At 32.7% G+C, this 19,910-nt stretch overlaps 1 protein-coding gene and 1 long non-coding RNA gene across 3 annotated transcripts; one reads left to right on the top strand and one right to left on the bottom strand.

Moving 5' to 3' along the window:
- The first annotated feature begins 3,420 nt into the window (after positions 1–3,420).
- On the top strand, positions 3,421–19,709 carry LOC122589611. Of its 2 annotated transcripts, none has more exons than XM_043761922.1 (3): positions 3,421–3,671; positions 3,927–4,187; positions 19,443–19,709. In XM_043761922.1, the coding sequence occupies exons 1-3, from the start codon at positions 3,651–3,653 to the stop codon at positions 19,488–19,490; spliced, it is 330 nt and encodes a 109-aa protein (XP_043617857.1). In that variant the 5' UTR covers positions 3,421–3,650; the 3' UTR covers positions 19,491–19,709. The 2 variants fall into 2 exon arrangements, with proteins under 2 accessions (XP_043617857.1, XP_043617858.1); XM_043761923.1 differs by lacking the exon at positions 19,443–19,709 and adding an exon at positions 6,540–6,737.
- LOC122589612 lies at positions 5,995–7,224 on the bottom strand. Its single transcript, XR_006322291.1, has 2 exons — positions 6,743–7,224; positions 5,995–6,243 (listed from the first exon to the last, which is right to left on the bottom strand). It is a non-coding gene; the product is annotated as an uncharacterized LOC122589612 (long non-coding RNA).
- Positions 19,710–19,910: the final 201 nt, after the last annotated feature.

The following is a 19,910-nucleotide window of genomic DNA, read 5'->3' as shown; positions in this document are numbered from 1 at the left end:
ACAAAGAAGGGGTCCTCCAGTTGATTATGAGCCGTATATAGATGCAGGGGCACCAATTAGAATGGAACGAACTGTGGTTCCTCCAATTGTTAATGAGCCGAATGTAGAAATAGCGGCACCGAGTGGAGAGAAACCAAATGAAGCTTCTTCAGATGTTCTTTGAGCCAGAATCATAAACAAGGGCTCCAACTAAGGATGATTGAGATGTGATCTCCAGTGTTGTCATGAAGCCAGATGCTGAAGCACATGTATCCAAGACTGACGTTCCTAATGACAGGGTTTTTGGCCACACTTAGGATGACAAACGAAGACTTGAAGGCCATATCTAGATGCTGATGTCAAGGGGGAGACTGTTAGTGCATGATTCTCGGTGACATGAGCATTCTAGATATGTGTTGTATATTTGTGTATAATTTCAAGTCATGTAATTATCTTGTAATTATCGTTTGTCTGAATATTACCCTGGCATATTTTGTGTAAGCCAATTGGGCTCCAACTTATGTTTATATGATTGTATATTATTCGTACTTTGCAGGTTTTAGACATTACATGTAAAGAGTCATTAAGTTAATATTGATTCTGCGTATTTACAGTAGTTGAGATATTAACTTAATGTACTTCCAGGGGAAGTTAAGACATTTGTGTTGCTGCGTATTTACAGCAGTTTGAACATTAGTCTTATATATACACTTCCGATAGGTAATATTGTCGACACTGTTTCTGCGTATTCACAGCAGTTGAAATGTGTCAAAGGCTAATGCTAGTTCTGCATATCTTCACAGCAGTTAAAGCATTAGTTGAGTTAATGTCGGTTCTGCGTCTTGACAGCAGTAAAGACATTAACTCAGAGTACAATGTCGGTTCTGCATCTTGACAGCAATAAAGACATTTACTCACCATATCCTAAGTGTTATTTGAGGGTTCTTAGGAACAAGCAAAAAGTCTTGCTTGGTCAAAGTAAGAACACTCAAATATTCATTTGAGAGTTTCTAAGAAACAAGCAAAAATATGCTTGTTCTCAAGAACTCTCAAATGGTTTGAGAGTTTCTGTGGAAACAAGCAAAAGTATGCTACGCCCACAGAAACACGCAAACAGGCCAAAACCCTAATGGGCTTGGGCTCAGAAACATGCATGGGCCTGCGTGTTTAAGAACACGCAAATGGCGCCATTTGCGTGTTCCTAAGTCTTTGCCAATAAATAGAGGGTGTGTGTATGCATGTTCCAACAAGAGTGTAGAGAGAGAAACGAGCAAATCCTAGAGAGAGAAAACTAAGAACACGCACGATTGATCTCGTGAGTAATACTCGTCTCGTGCACGAACCGCAAACACACACCCGACCCCCCAAACAGTTCGTAGATTGCAAGTTACCACGTGTTTGGTAAGGTGCGTCCGAAGAGCCGTTCCCGGAGTGTTTATCATCACGTAAAAGATATATATATATATAGTGATATATATATATCATCTAAAGGTAGATATATAAACCGTGGGTTATCTCGAGGAATTTCCGCACCTCGACATATCCTTAAGTCGATCTCTGGTTTGATTGTAGTGCAAGATCAGAGGGACTTATAGGTTCGAATTTTGCCAGAGACAGAACTGAATTTAAGTGGTTGAATTACCTTGACACTATCCTTGCTGAGGGTTATGTGGGTACCAATTCGGTACATGAGATCAAACAATTCCTATCAATCTACCGTTTTATATATATATACATACGAGCATTTTGCCCGCGCAATGCAGTTGAGAGTTTACAAAGTGTGATATGGCATGATGACGATAATTTACAAGTACTTATTTTCCGTTAGCTAGAATTTTTATTCGAACGCTAAACTCGCTGTTTAATATATATATATATATATTTAAATATATATATTCAATAATTCAACCGTTAAGCAAGTGAGCACACAACTATGAAAGATATAATCATATCAACTTATTCAACTACGGACCCCGATTTCAAACGAATTAACAACTTATTTGCCTAAATTTTACCTATTGAAATTAAGATTACTTACCCATTGTTAGTAAATCACTTTCAACAATTCTTGTGAAAAACTTAATATAATCGAACTTAAGAAAGTAAAGAAATTAACTTATTAATGTATTTTTTTGTATGTATCTTTTATAAACCAAATGTTATTACACGGCAACTAATTTTAATATAATAACCTTCGGATTATATTTCTTTTGTACATTTATTTAAATTATAAATATGTAAACATATTGCCCCCTGAAAATCTACTTGACAATACCCAAATATACGTACAGCTAGGGCTGTTCATATCGCGGTCCAAACCTAAAAACTGAGAAACCGAACCGGATTTGGACCGAAACCGAATAGAACCGAGGTTATCGGTCCGGTCCACGGTTCTTTATTTTCATGTTATTCGGTTCTCGGTCCGGTCCATGTTTAACCCGAGAAAACACTCGGTTTGAACCGAACCGAGAAATAGGATATCAATATATATCTCAGTTTATGTTGGATTCCTTTTTTTATTATTATTCTCATATAATAGTCATTTTGTTGCTATTAAATTTGCATGCTCAGTTTATTTAACATTAATTGCTCCATGCTCAAGATATATAATTCGTTTCTTATGATTTAACATGAGTATATTGAAGTGCTGTAATCATCATTAATAAGAATACTGCTGGAAATATGCAAAATCTGTTTCGCGTATTTGTCTTTTTACTGCAAATATATATATAGTTTAAGTTTATATATTTGTGTTTCTCATTCCAATATTGATTTTCATGTTGAATTGACATGGTCTCGGTCCAAACCTTCAAACCGAAAAACCGACTATAAACCGAACATGAACCGAACCGAAGATATCGGTCCGGTCCTCGGTTCCAAGTTTTTCTAAAAACGGTTCTTGGTTCGGTCCACGTACACGTCCGGTTCGGTCCAGTTCTTGGACCGTGAACACCCTTATGTACAGCTGCAGTACATATGTTAACCCCATATATATATATATATATGAGGGTTGAGAGTATGTGGTTGGTATGTACCTAGCTTGGAAATAGAACCCCTCACATCTTGTTTTTTTAATCCATAAAATACATGGGGCCCATCATTTATTCAAAATATTAAAAAATTAGTATGTGAGTGGTTTTATACCTAACTTAGGTACATGACAACCACACACTCCCTTTTCATATATATATATAGGGGGATGGTAATATAAGGCTGTCGGGTATCTAAGCTTAGGTGTGGAACACTCACATATTGTTTTTTTAATCCATAAAAATCATGGGGGCCCTTGCATTTATTCATTAAACAATAAATAGTAAAATATTAATATGTGAGGAATTTCGTATCTAAAACTTAGGTGTCAGAGAGCCTTATATTCCCTTTTTCCATATATATATATATATATATATATGGAAATTGGAAAGGAGAATTTTAAGTGTTGTAAAGTCATACACAAACGCATACCTATCTGTTAACTGAAGCTGTCGTCTTGCTGTATCCTCCTTTCCCTTACCCTCTCTCAAACATAAAGACACCTACGCTCTTTCATATCTGTCTATCCCTCAATTTTAAAATATTGTTTTTGGGTGAAGAAGTTGTTCTCGTTCTCGTCATATATAGGATTATAGGTTGTTCTGGTTGGTTACAACAAGCTATAGATCTGATTGATTGATATGGATCATCACAAGGATGAGGTATGAAGTGTTTTACTTTTCCCATTTCATTTCTTATATGTTGTAATGAGGTGACAAACTTACTTGGGTTATTGTTTTCGGTTTTATGCGTAACATTATATATTATACAATATACATTGTGTAGATGAGACATACTTTGAAAACAAAGTTTGATTTTGAGCGTGTCACATTCTGTAAGTTGGTGTCGGATTTTATGCGTAGCATTTAGTAATTAAACACTCACTCAATAATTATTGTTTGAATGGTGTGGTGTAGAAAAATGCTCCATGGATGTCAGTTCCTCAATTTGGTGACTGGGATCAAAAAGGGCCACTTCCAGATTACTCTTTGGATTTCTCAAAGATAAGAGAGATGAGGAAACAGAACAAGAGAGATCTATCGCGAGCTAGCATTGGTAACGAAGACGAACTCATCTCCTCCAACACTATCACTAGTACTGCTAAGCTCAATACAACCAACAACAGTGCTCCTCCTCATCCACATACTTTTCATGGGGACGACTCCGATTCTCCAACGGTAAGCAACCACTTTCACTTTTTTTTTTTCCTTTCTTTTTTTCTTTCTATCACGCCCACATATATCTCTCCTAAATTGCTACTTATATACTCCTAATTCAAGAATTATTTTTTCTACTCATTTTAGGCCGATAGTTACCTTAAAGTTAATCATAACTTAAACCATAGTTTCTAACATAAAAGCTCTGTCTTGGTCTAGTTTGTTCAAACCTCAAGTCTGCTAGTGGGTTTCCTTAATTCTCTTTATCATGTGAACTTTTTTTACCCTCAACTATGACTTAAAAGTTTGAAAAACCATTTGACTCGATCTTATCATCATCGCAAGCTCTACCAAGATAGATGGGCTACAGGTACAGCCACCCAGGTAACTGATAGAGATTTGAGTTTTGGATGCTTATTTTTTACTAGATGAAACCCGTGTGTTGCACCGGGCTATTTTGTTTTCTACGTGAATCATCCTAAATTTTTGTTGTTTGATTCATGTTCGTATCTACGAAACTTCTTAAGTACACATATTCCACATCAACCATAACAGATGTACATGTAAGTCTAGAGACATAAACTTTATCATATACTTTTCAATTAATATTAATTGAACTTTATCATATACTTAAGTAATAAAAAAGACATTATGTAAAATTAAAGACAATCCAAACACAATTTTAACGTATTAACAACTTTAACAATGTGCATTTTCATCCGTTTATATCTAAAGACAAATAGAACTAAAAAAGAAATTATGTAAAATTAAAGACCTGCTGTGAATAGAAAAAATATAATTGAAACAATCACCATTCATATGAACAACTAATTAAACTTTTCTTTTGATACCTCAAGAGAAATAAATCAAAAAAAATTAATACCTAGCTTGATGATTGGTTATTATATATTCGCTTAAAAAATCCCATAATAGATAGCATATCAAAAGGTGAAATGATATTTCTACAATAGATTTAAATCATCTACAATAATTTTTACATGATATTATACATTGTATAATAAATGTTATACCTTTGTTTTAGAGGGCTAAAACTTGTTGTATAAATAATTAAATATCACTCCCCATCAAAAGCATGACCGAGAAATGTAAATACAAATTAGAGAAATTACTTGACGTAAATTAATATGAATACATATTTAGGCAAAGCGAAATATAGCTATATCTAATCTTGTATAGAGAATCCCCAAAGTCCCAAACAACTTAAATGAATGTTTTTTTTCTTTCTAAAAAGGCATAATTGCCTTTGTAAAACCTCTATAAATTAATAGTGTCGGGACAGAGATATTTTATTAATTTAACGAGCTATTAATTTATCAAGTGTTGATTTCCACTAATCTCTTAAGGTTGGGTCTGAATAAATTATTAATTTTATCGAGGTATTAATTTATCGAGTATTAATTTATAGGGTTTTAACTGTATTTTATTAACAACTGAAAAATTACAATCCATTCGGAATTAAAAGACTTGGACAGGCCCAAGTTTATACATACATAAAATTCTCAAATACCAATAGTATCTTATTATCCTAACAAATTTTATTCACTCATCCTATATATACACAATCAATCCTATAACGTAAATGAATGTTTTAATGGAACGCCTAATCAAATCTTGTATTCGGTTGTCAAAACTCAAGATCAAAACAAAAGTAGATATATCATATGGAATAAAGTAGCTACCTTAAAATAACATTTTAAAAGAATTACCCTGAAACTAATGAAGTTTGAGTCGTTAAAAAAATAAAGAAATGATTAATCCTTCTAAAAAAATGGCCTAAAAATCTTGCGAACAATTAGTTGAAGACATGTGCCAAAATCAAGAAGCAACATTAAGAAAAATAATTAGTGGATACCAAATGTCATTTTCTTATACCCTAATCTTAAAGAGGATTTATCATTTTCCAAAACAATATAATTACCACTGTAAATAGTTGAGGATAAACAATAAGAGTGAACATCAATCCATTAAGTATATTATAATTTACTTAGTTTTAGATAAAGCAACCAAATATGTCAAAGGCCTTAGACTTTGTTTTCTTTTCTTCTCCCTCGCCATTCTACAAAAATAAATAAAATAAAAAAAAAAAAAAACAGATCAATATAAAAAAAAAATGAACTATCCAAATTTCATATTACTTATAAAATAATGGCATACTAACAAAAATACTTCTTTTAATAAGATAAAATTAATATCAACTTTCAAGTAAGGGTCAGGAAAGTTGTTCAATGAATCAATGGTCACCCAACTTTGTGTACATGCCAGAAAAGACTTAATTAAGCTACTATGTTATGATATCAAAGACAACAAATATGGTTCAAGTATGCTGATGTTGGATGGTCACTTGTGTTGTAGGATTCATATCAGGTTGTAAAAGGAAAATGATGTTGGCTGCAGTTTTGTTGTGTATTTGCATCATGTGATCACTAAATTTTCTTGTGTTTTCTGTCAAAGCATTGTCCAAATGTAGTTGTAATATGGACACCTCTTTTTATGACTTGTAAAATGGAGGCCCTAGATAATTATCAACAAAGGAAAAATCTCTCAACAACACTAACCTCATGAGTAAGCATCAAAGGTGGACAACTCCTCAGTAAATCCCCATGGAGCACTTCTTCTTTTTGATCTTTGAGGTGTTTCGTACAATTTTACCACAAGCATGTAAGAAATGGAACATTCTAGTCGTACATAAGGATTAGATCAAGGCAAATCATAAGAAATTATAAGTGAAACTATTAACCGTGGCCTAGAAAAATGGGAGGTTGGGTAACATGTTAGAGTCAAAATGGGTAAAAGTTAAAAAATGGAGCAAATAGGTCAGGAGGGTTGGGCTGCAAATGACATTGGTAATACGAAAGAGAAAAGAGTGAAGTAAAGTAAAAGATCAAAATGGCTAGCAAAAAATATCTTTATTGACTCCAGTAAAGCAAAAGTCAAGTGCAGCACTTATTTCATAGATAAATCATGTTAAAAATAACTACTTGAATCCTAAAAGAAGTCAAAGTTCAACTGTTATTTTCATGAAAAAATTATACTTAAAAACAACTACTTGAATCCTAATAGAGGATGCATATATGAGACTAACTCCCATAATAACATAGGGAATCACTGTTCAAATATTTGCCAATAACACATAATTAAATACGTTTTCAGGCCAACCGGGTTGAAAAATTACGCAATGCCCATATAATTAAACATGTCATCTAGTTATGAAACATGACGACCATGTGTCATGTTTAGGTTCTACAAAATGTCTATATAGGGTTTGAAGTCACGTTTGAGTTGAGGGGTCTTTATAGGTAGACCACATCTTGTGAACAATACCAATTTAATTCTAATTTCTACCCAAATTAGGACTAACCCACCAACCTCCTTATGTATCACACTTACCATACAAAACATTTTGTGAGCCTAGTTTAATATCCGTGCTTAGAAATGCATTATCGCATTCTACATTCAAACATCATTGAGTGCAAAATAAGTGGCAGATCATGATTTTCGGAAAATGGTACAACCTGTCTAAGTACTTACAAACCTGATAGTAGTGTGTTATTAACAATAATATGGCTAATGGCTAATCCTCTTTACAGGCCAAAACCAGCTAACCTAAACATTTTTTAGTTTTCAATAACTTAATTTCTCTAAATAATTAGTTTTCAGGTATCTGTTTGTAATCAATCTTTATATAAATGGATCGAAGTACATAAATCCACAAAAATAACAGCAAAAGATAAAATAAAAAAAAAATAATAATAAAAAGAAAAAAAAAACCACACACACACGCAACATGGTTTAGAAATTGTTTCATAACACCTATGTGTAATTTCGTTAACATAAAGACAACATATATCAAGAATAAATTTAGTACAACCTTATTAGCAAAAATTATAAGTGTCAGGAGACCAATTGGAAAAGGATTCACATGAATTAGTTATAAAATATCTTCTTCGATTGCATAGTTATAAAATACCTTGGGTACCAATGTATATTTGTAAAAAACAAAAGAAACCCTATGCTAGAAAGATATCAATAGTTAAAAACAAATAATACTCCCATAATAAATACATAAATATTGTTTTCGATTGAAATAAGCCCAAATCAAAAATAAGATTCAAGGTTAATCAAATATTCAATAGTGCCCACATGAGTTCTAAATTTAGTTGTTATATCTTGCACTTTAACCAACTCATCTTCAAGCTGGATAACAATCCATTATCAGAAATATGCAAATATCATACACACATAAATGTACAAACATGAAATAAAGGCATTGAAAAACTTTTGTTTTGTTTTTAAGTCGCATAATTAAATAATTTTCATTTAGACAACTTTCTAACCAAGATACAAAGTAAAGTAACTGCTCAGTGCCACCTTCCGCGGGTTTTGAGCCCCAATACCTTGACGGTGTATGGGGGAGATTAAGATGTAGGCAGACCTTACCTTTACATAAGTAGAGAGGCTGCTTCCGGCTTCTACCTAAATGGTAGAAAAGGCCCTCCAACCTTTGAATGGGATGAGGATCGAACCCATGACCTCTGTCTCCAGAAGTAAGGGTGTTTACCACTGATTCCACCATGCTGCTTTCTAACCGAGATACAAAATCCCTAAATCAAATAGTTAAAATTAAAAATTTTCGTTGTCATTGTTATCATCACCATTGATCACATCAACACAAATCAATTATAAAAGTCACATAAAACAATAATTAAACCTTATAAAGTAAGAAAAAACTTTTCAGTTATAAAAATCAAAACACTATCTTAATCATATATGATTTATATCTTCAAAACCAATTCCGAAATCCCTGTATATATAACAATTTTCATGATTTCTATTTACAAACATACAAACAAAGATTGATTAATATAAGATATAGTGAAAGGATCGAAAAATCTAACCTGACATATGTGTTGATATCGTGATGCTGACAGTGGGAGTAAAAAAAAAAGAACCCTGCGTTTGATATATATGTAGATTTAGCCATTTGGTTTAAAACCATAAATCCCTAAAGTTTAAGGAATTGAGATTATCTTTAAGGATTGAAAATAGGAAGAGACTTGGGGGATTAAAGATTGGAAGGGGGATGGAAAAATTAAAAATAGGAAAAAAATTAAGGGGTTGTCTCCGATGGGAAGTTGGGAACGGGAAATCTGTTTCTAAGTAAGCTTCGATCTGAACGACGGTTTATTAATAGTGAGTTTGTCAATTCTTAACGATACCTTCATTGGTTCAACTGGTGGAGAGGCGTTGCAATCAAATGGGAGGTCGAAGGTTCGAATCAGACTTCCCATTTATTTTTAGTATAAAGGTACACTTATAGCTTACGTGGACCTTACACGTCAGCACATAATATGCTGATGTGGCCGCTGACGTGTTGTTAACGCCAGATGTGGCGGCTGCTGACGTATCATTCGAATAAAAAGCCGCCATGGCGGGCACATAGAGAGCCACTTAAACGCTTTCTGATAGTCTTTTATATATATACTAGGGTTTTTACCCAAATTAACTTTTTTATATTACATTGATAATTGCATTAAATAATATTTGATAAAAGTTATACTCAATGAAAACATATCGAAACCTCTATCAACTCATATAGCATAATATATATAATGATCAACATTTAAATACCAAAAAAGTTATAAACTTAATTAAACATATTTAGAAACTTAATGGTGTTGTTTTCCTACATGGATAATGAAGATTAGTTTAAGCGAGATTGGCGGTGTCTTGTGGCTGCGTATTTGCTCTAAACATAGTATTCGATTAGGAATAATTGCAGTCATAACCCATGTTATTTATTAAAATAATTACTACCCGTAAAAAAAATGAACCTACATAACCCGTAACCTCAATGAACTGAATTGTGATATCATTTATCTAGTTAGAAATATCTAAATTTCTATAATGAAAGGATTTTGATAATATATTATTTTTGTTAAATGTATTTGCCAAATAAATTTAGATATAATGAATGCAATTATCTTATTTACTTATACGATTTTTTTCTTCAAATATATTGGATTTGGTTTCTCAAGTTTGTATATAAATCTTTTTTATTTAATATTAAATGAATAAATATTGTTAAAAGATTGTACTAATGCCACATAGGATAAAATCCTATGTGGCAATGTTTAAAATTAGCTTTATGTTTGAAGAGGACTTTAGAAGCTAGGATTCTTACTCTTTTAATAGATATATAGAGATTATACTGAAACATTATATTTAAATTGATAATATCAAAGTTAGAAGTGTAGCTGTCATGGGTTGGTTAATTTAGGAATATCTCTTAAATTAAGACCATTAGAACCAAATCTCAACCATTTATTTTTTTCTCTTTGCTCAAATCTCAAATCCCGTTTTCCAGAATACGGCGGCGGCAACATCTTCAGCGACATTTTCGGCGAGAATCAATTTCATTTTCTGGTGGATACGATACGGGCGTTTTCCTTATCCGTTCTAAAAGGGTTGTCACCGGACGCAAATGAGAATCGTATGGATTTGATTGGAGGCGATCCAAGAGATGGTGGTGATCGGATATGGTACGGGTTCCGCCCTTGTCGGCGCCGACCCGTGTCCAGAAGAGAAGAGAGAGACAGTAGATCGCAATGATCATGGTGGTGGTGGTGGTCACCATCGCCAGAGGATTAGGGTGGTGGTCGGAGATGGTGATGGTGATGGTGCTGGTCAGAGATGATGGTGGTGGGAAAAGTTGAATGATTGAGATTTAGTCTTAATGGTGCTAATTTATCTTTTTCCGTAGTTGTCATGAATAAAGATAATATAAGCTAAAATACGTTCAACCATGCCTTGGATAATAAAGTATCTGGAGGCGGGACATTGGAAAATGCTTGGCTGTCGTATCGAACCATAAAGCTTAGCAACTATTCTTAAGTTATGTTTTTGTCATAATTTGTTTGGATAGAGCACTTGACAAATATTGGAATTGGCTCATGATGTGGACACACAAATCAACAAATCTAGATAACACTTCACTTAGGAAACTGATGCGTAAATCACGCTAAAACTTAAGCACAGCGGAATTAAACAACAACTTGAAAACTATTTTTGGTATTTTCCTGGTTTTATATGAAAACAACAACAAAAGAAAACAATAAAATAAAGAATAGATAAAAGAATCCACCACCAAGACTCGTAAAGGCTGAGCCACCGAAATCAAGGATAAAGGAAACACTCCAACCCACCACTATGTTTGATAAAGGTCTAGCCACCATAAAAACACAGATAAAGGAATCGAAGATTTAAAGACCTCACCACTATAATTGATAAAGGACGAACCACCACAATTATAAATAAAGGGGTCACTCCAAACCACCAAGATCAAAGATCTATAAAGGTAAATGAAGATTATTAAGAAATAGAGGCTGCTCTATTAATTTCACTCAATTCAACATAATCTAACTTACAATGAGAAAAATACAACCCCTATTTATAGCCACATGTTATTTTCTAGGAATCATCGGAATACAAATTAAAATAAATAAAAGTTGTCATGGGTGAAGGACATCCACTCATTTTATTATGGGGGACAACCACTAATTATTCCACCAATAGAAAAAGGGCATGTGCGGATTCTAGAATTATTCTCTTGGAAATGGTCCCCACAATTGGCACATGCAAACCGTTAGGAAAGCTGTCACATCCACATGTCCATTCTTATCCATAAGCTTCTAGAACATTATGACGTGTCTGCCTCTTATCGGATGAAAGTAACTAGATGACGACAAACTGAACAGATGGATTGCTACTGGAGCATCTTGACTGGAGTCGTTCACTGGTAAGCTTTACTGGAGGATCTTGACTGGAGACTGGTTAATGGCTCTGGAGTAACGTTACCTGGATCTGGAGGATTGTCACTGGAACCTGGAGCTGGAGGATTTTTTCCAGGAGAAGTGATTTGGAGAAACTTCACTGGAGAGTACATCTGGAGGATCATATCTAGAGAATGCATCTGGAGAAGCCTCACTGGAGAAGTGATCTGGAGAACCTTCAGTGGAGTATTCCATCTTGAGCATTTTGTCACTGACGTCGTCCACTCAAATGGTTCACTAGAGTATCATGTTGACTAAAATAACTCACTGGAGTTATTCACTGGAACGGTCCAGTTGCTACCTTCACTAGTGGATTGATATCTAGTTGCTTAAACGGGCCACTGAAGTGTAACTAATATGGATCTGATAAACTTCATCATTGGTGAATGCTCACTGAAGCATGACTTAAGTAATGTGCTGGGCACCCGTCTCTGGCCAGTGTCACTAATGGATACCTGCTGAGAAAAGACTTGTTGATGTATTCTTCTAACTGAAGTGTTACTTGCTGATCTAGACACTCGCTGATCACATCTGGTGTTGTTCAGTTACTGACGGTGATCAGTTGAAGTTGTTTCAGCGAGTTGAAGTTGTTTCAGCGAGAGTTGCTGCTGATCAAAACTTGTATTGTCACTAATGAACCTTAAGACCAGCAACACTTGGTTTGGTTGGATAACTTCAGTGCTTGAATTTGCATTAAGATCAACATACATGAGTAGCTTAATTCCAATAAAGGATATCCAAATGCAATCTGTTGCTTGCTGAACTTGTTTTAACAAATACGCGAACCAAGTATTTATGTGGAAATGGCTCGGGGTCATTTCCGTATCAGAAACACAAATATATAAGCTTAATCACATAATGTTTAGACGAGAAAACGCTGACTAGGTTGATTCCCATAAGCAGATCCGGCCTAGTAGTATTAGTGGGTTAGGCACAAGACGAAGGCCCACTAACTATCAAAGCCCCCAAATTAAGATTACACATTTTAAACGTTCATGTTTTATAAGTTGCTTCCATCATTAGGTTTCTTAAAAAAATATGTTCCAATACTCTCTTAGAAATACAAAAGAATCTCTAAAGCTCTATCATAATTATGCGATTTGAATTTATTACTTAAAGGTATGTTGATTATCCCTCATTTGAATAACCAGTAAACGTTGTAATATGTTTTGGTTATATTTGATTTTCACATGGGTTTACTTTTGTAATTGTTATTTACAAGTAAATACTTGGTTTCTTGGCTGCATATGTTATTAAAAGTGAGAAATAAACTTGCAAATTAAAATGTATGCCAAGCTATAGATAACGTGTAGAATGAAATTAAAAGGACCCGACTCGATAAACCGAAAATATTATAATTTTTTTTTATACCCCACTACGCCGCAGTGGGTCGAGGACTCCCCACTGCGTCGCAGTGGAAATCCTCGGCTAGAACTTGAACATCCCCCCCTGCGCCGCAATGGGTTTGACACATCTCCCACTGCGCTGCAGTGAGAGGAACCAAAATTGTTTCCGTGGGAATCCACTGCGCCGCAGTGGGCAAAGTCACCCCCACTGCACCGCAGTGGCCACCTGATCTGCAACCCTAACACCAATTTTAACATTTGATCCAACATAAAACCTTCAAATTTGCAAAACGAACATCTTAAAATACTTTCCAGAGATTTGAAGCAACTTCATGAACACAATATGACATACATACGACATTATCTTGTTTTAAAACCCATGAACACCATCAAACGGGTCATTTACCCATTTGACGCTATTTTGCCCAAAATACAACTTCACAATTTACCCAAAATTTGACACTTGATCAACTATACAATTTTAACATAAGCATGACCAACAAAACAAACTGTACCACGAGCCATGGGGAGGGGGACTTCTAAGCCTCTAACCAAAAGATCGTCATTCTTCCACGAATGACCTAAATACCTTAAAGCTTGCAAACTTCACTTCTATCACTTCAAGCTCTAATTCAACACTAGTTCTTTCTTCTGGTACTACCTTTAAAAATATAAACAACTAAAATATAAGCAAAGACTTAGTGAATATACTTGCATACATTTCCGAATACAAAGGAAGGCAAGTGCAAAGACTTTCACATGTAACCTATGACACCGTCATGTCACATTTACATGCTCACTTTGCACACTATCAATACATATATGGATCTATATAAGCTAAACAACATAATCATGATCATCTATCAGGGTTTTTAGGCCACCGGAGGTTCTTAGGCCTCAATTGATCAACTATCGGGGTTCTTAGGCCTCATATACTATGCCCCACAAGGGCTTAACGCCAAATCAATTACCATACTTGGAACATTCACATCTTATGGTAATTGACCCAACGTATACATAAAGGTATGCAAATTTACTCACCTCCTCCGCAACAAGGACAATAATGCTATAAAAAAAAAACGATGATGCTCAACAAGCTCAACCTATGATCATATCATAAAAATGCATAAGCTTACATTCACATCTTGACTAGCTCAACCTAATCATGCTCAATCACTAGCCTTTTCTAAACCCAAAACCCAACCCATTTGTCATTGAGTTACTTTCATTCTTATAAGAACATTAGGTAGCTCATTCTACTCTTTTTCATCATCATTTCAATGACTAACAAGAATCCATTCTTTCTCACAATTAAAAATTTATCACATGCACTTATAAATTTCATAATCAAACACATTATATAACTCAATGACAACTAGGTTAACTAAGGAATTGGGGAGAAATTAACCATAATACAAATTCTAGCAAAATCCCCAATTTAGTTCATTCATGAACCCTAAATTTAAAAAAAAGAAGAAAACTAGGTTAGGGGAATTCATTACTTCCACAAATAATGGTTAGTTCAAGACGTAAATTGGAAATCCTCCTTTCCCCTTTTCCTTGAAATTTTCGGCCACCACCACCAAAACCCACAACCCTAACTTTTGATTCTTGAATGAAGATTATAAGATGGTGATGTTTAGTACATTTTGAATTGGAAGAATTAAGCTTTTGATTTTGAAGAGAAGAGATGGAATTGCATGAAGATGTAGAGAAGAAGAGAAGTGGAATATGATTCATAAGTCATATGGATGGCTGGCAATTTCAGAAGATGCCACGACCCATCCCACCTTTTGTGGGTATTATATCCGCTATCCGCTAAAGTTCCAACTAAATTAACCTTATATCTAAAAATAAAATACTAGGAAGTTAATTTAATGCCAAAACTATAAAAGGAGGTTCATTTCTTTTACCTTAAAATATTGGGGTGTTACAGATATGTTATTAAAAGTGAGCAATAAACTTGCAAATTAAAATGTATGACAAGATACAGATAACATGTAGGATGATTTGTTTAAGAAATATGGCAAGGCTGTATACAAAATAAATGCAATCCAGTAATTGTTGCTAGGTAATGTTATTATATCTTTAATCACTATAAGAAAATCCAGATTTTGTTGCATAAATAATCATTTATTTGTACTCAATGAATTAAGCCATTAAAATTGATGTCGTTTAAGACTCTCAAAAAGTTTAAGACCTCAAAAAGCTTAGCCAACATTGCCCAGAAGTGAGTTTCATCGCTTCCTTTCATTTTATGAAATACGACATAATTCATAAAGTACCTATCGCATACATCGCCTAGTATAATTTTGATATATATATATATATATATATATGAATTCTTAGAAGTGATATTCCTGCCTTGTTAACTATCTGCATTGTACCCTAGGTAACAAAGAATATAATAATTAAGGTTGTTTGGGATTTCGTTTTAAAATTAAATTTTGCATTTTTAAATTGCGTTGTTTAGTTTTTTAAAAGTGTGTTTTCTCTGAATGCAAATAATCATTTTTATAGACAAATAATTAAATAAATTATTCAAATTATAATTCCAAACACCCTAAAGGCATGTGCAAGTAGTGCAACCATGTTATCAGTTATCACCCTCAATATCTGGTTGGCGTGGAATGTTTTTTTTCAACTTTTATGAATATTGTTGTTCTCATCCAATGACAATCATTGAGTGGATGAATGGCCTTTTTTGTCTACCCAATGATCGCACAAATTATTTCTAACTTATCGTTTGGTAATGCTTATGTTTTGTGCAACGGGAAACTAATGTTTACAACACATCATGTATACGATTGTAAATTCAAAAAAAAAGTATAATCCTTGCGGAAACTAGCTAGAACCTAAAAGCAACGTTTCTACCAAGGCAGGGATAAGGTCTGTCAACATTTTAACCTCTCCATATACCATCGATGGAACAAAAACCCGTAGAATACGACAGTAGACAATTTTTTTTTTTTTACTTGCGTAAATTAGGTGGTTTCCAAAAGAATGGTATATGATTATTTAATATCGTTGAATTTGGCGTTAAAACTAATAAATCATAATTATTACTACATTATTAACATGCTTTAGATCTATCTATACATCTATACTACTTATAAAAATAATAGTCATGTGTTGAAAGTTATATGGAGTAAAATGTCTAAAATACTCTTAATAATTATATTACAACATCAGTTCTTTATTTTTTAAAATATATCCATTAACCCTTTACATCAACTATTTTTATATAATAATAATAATAATAATAATAATAATAATAATAATAATAATAATAATAATAATAATAAGATTTCTTGGGAAATCATGAAACCATACGATTTTTAATATTCTAAATACGATTATTATTCATCTAATACTATCTTATAAAGTATTTTGTCCTTTTTTTAAAATCTCAATTAAGGATTTGATATACCTAATATACCATTCTTTTTTATTCACTAATTTAAACATCTCTACATGATATACCTATAATGCCTTAAATCTCAATTACTCATTTTCTTCTCTCTCCTCAAATCTCAATTACTTTTTTTTTTCTCTCCTTCATAAATCATTTTATTTCTCTAATTCAATCAAAATCTTTTATCTTAAAAACCGTATATCGATAAGTTATAAAAACTGTACGAGTGTTCTTAAAATTTCATGTTCTTTTATTAGAGATGTCATTCGATATACGTTCGACGAATTTTTAAATCCGAGGATGGAACTCGTACGACTAAGACATTTGGATATCATACTCTAAGACTTGACCTATCACCCCACCATCCTACTACCATAACGCGCGGACAATATTGCTCGTATATAATAATGGGAAGATAGGAAATAAAGGAAAGTATAAATCAAATGCTACTTTCAATAACTTTGTTAGGCATATGATTAGTGGTTTCATTCATATATTTTAAGTTTTTAATTTAGGTAACCGTTATCTCATAGTACAAAATTTAGTATGACATGTATATAATGCTTAATTTGTATTATTCGACACGAGCATAATACCCGCGCATTGCGGCGGAATTTTGTTTTAAGAATGAGATAGATTCGGGGGTAGTTTATTCCAACTGCAGAGGTGGGTATAGAAAGATGTATTATGGTAAGAGGCATTTTAGACTTATCAGGTTCTTAATGACTTAAAAAGCTAATTTACTTTATAAGGGAGTATAGATAGTTTAGTCCAACTGTAAAGGTGGCTATAGAAATATGCATTAAGGTAAGGGGCATTTTAGACTTATTAGGTTCTTAATGACTTAAAGCTAATTTGCTTTATAAGGAAGTATATATGTAATGTATTTTCAACATGTTATTTATTTAATTTGACGCTATTTAAGATTTTTTTTTGTTTTAAATCCCTATGTTTATTTTTCAAAGTTTGAGTTTGAAACATATCATTTTTTCTAGAAAATTTCATGTTTTGCATGGTGACAAAATTTTCTTTTTAAAAAAATTGACTTTGACGTTTTAATTTTTTTTTGTTTTACTTTATTTTAATAATGATTGCTTTTAAAAACAACATGCTAAATTAATTATACTATCGTAATACTCGTATCATTTTCTTAACACTATGACACCCCTAACATTTTTTTCCATACAATTATATTTTAAAGGTGTTTGTATAAGTGGTAAAGTGGTGTCATTGAATGAAATATGAACACTTTGGAATAAATGAGACAGTATATGTAATGATCATGATCATGGTCATTGTAATATAATAATGTCATAATAAGGAGATAATATGTTTTTTACACTACATAAACATGTTTTCTTTATACGTCACTTTTACATCGTCACTACAAAGATATAGCAAACATATCACGAGAAGCATATATACTAAGAACGATTTTTCAATAATCATATCATCATTTTTTTGGTAGTTAGTATTATATTGACTTTACACTTTCATTAGACAAAGATATAACATACATATTTTATTATCATTTTCCATAATAAACATTTTGTGCTTAATTATATCATCATATTTTAACATGTCTCATCTATAATAATCAATTATGTTATAAATAAAACTTAAAACATGGAAAATAATCTGTTTATATATTAAATTATTATTATGTCTGGGTTTTGATCATTTGAAAAATAAATTTTCCGTGAAAACTAGAAAACTTTCAAAACACATTGGGTTCTGAGTTTAACACAATGTGTTTTTAATATATTTTTCGAAAACACATTGTGTTAAATTCATATCACAGTGTGTTTGAACAATTTTCTGATTTACAATGCTATCAAAAACACACCGTGATTTAAAACTTAACACGACGTATTTTATATTACACAATAAAAATACATTGTGTTTTATAAAAACATAATTAAAATACATTGTGTTAAATTCAGATCACAGTGTGTTTTGACAGTTTTTCTAATTTTCACAAAAAATTTAGTTTTCAAATGAACATTTCACATTATGTCTTATTTATATCCATCGGGCTATTTATAAAATGATAATTGTTTTCACCAAAGGTATTACGAGTATATATCTACTAAATAGCGTAGCAAATATATTCAACTATCTTTTTGAAAAAAAAAAACATATTCAACTATTTGCAAAGTATATGTGTAGAGTTAAACATCAGGATCAACTTTAAAGATAATATTTAATCACACTTAATCTTTAAATTAAAATCAAAGGTTAAGATTTAAATTTAATCATTAAATCTTGACCATTAATTTAATATAAGGATTAAAGTTATTCTAACTTTTTTTTATCTATAAAGTTGGAATAATTTTAGAAGAGTTAATGAAAGGAAAATATAGAGTTAGGCTAATTAAGTTGTAGAGATTGTGCCCTTTTTGTATGATGTATATTTTTATAATTATGTTGAAGTCTAACACGTGGTACGTAGATCTACGATCAATTGGTATCAGTCACTTGTGATCCTATGACTTACATATGAAAGAGGTTACTAGCAAGCAGTGCACAATTGCACATGACTAAAGGTTTTGATGAATAGTCTTGTAATCATTTTTGGTAATTAATATAATAATTGAAGCATTTGATCTGGAAAAGACACTTATAATTACAGTACAGACGGTTAAAATTTACTGTATTCGTGCAGGTTAGGAGAAGCATCTTAAGCTACTTCAACTGTTGTGTGAAAGCATGAAGTTACCTGGTGAGAACAAAAAGAACCCTTCTATTTGCTTTTGTAAGCACATGGCTCGCCGTTATATATTGTTTGTTCATTTGTAAATCTTGTATTTCTTTAAGATTCGATCAATGTAACTTGATAATGCAGTGTTAGTTTGTATATCGTTCACTCGTACTTTTGTTCTTTATTCTATTGGATGGTCTGTCGTATCTTTATGCAGTTCAAACTTTTTTATCAGACAACTCCAACTTTAAGCACCAAATAGCGATAGTAAATGTCAATATCTAGATCCTTCTGATAGCCACTTCATTAAATGCAACCATAGATCTCAATTGCCTATGTAACTCAATGATAACTCCAATTTCACAACTTTGAAAAATGAGCTCAACAATGCTTTGAAGGCCGATGCTCTCAAAATGCTTGTAAAACCCCAAC

This window comes from Erigeron canadensis, chromosome 2 (genome assembly GCF_010389155.1).
Source record: "Erigeron canadensis isolate Cc75 chromosome 2, C_canadensis_v1, whole genome shotgun sequence".
NCBI lineage: Eukaryota > Viridiplantae > Streptophyta > Magnoliopsida > Asterales > Asteraceae > Erigeron > Erigeron canadensis.
Note: the sequence above shows the minus strand (reverse complement) of the source record. Positions and strands in the feature narration are given on the sequence as shown.

Coding starts and splice junctions, on each gene's coding strand:
- LOC122589611 (XM_043761922.1), top strand. CDS start 3,651: ATGGATCATCACAAGGATGAG. Junction 3,672..3,926: donor TGGATCATCACAAGGATGAG/GTATGAAGTGTT, acceptor GGTGTGGTGTAG/AAAAATGCTCCATGGATGTC. Junction 4,188..19,442: donor ACGACTCCGATTCTCCAACG/GTAAGCAACCAC, acceptor GTATTCGTGCAG/GTTAGGAGAAGCATCTTAAG.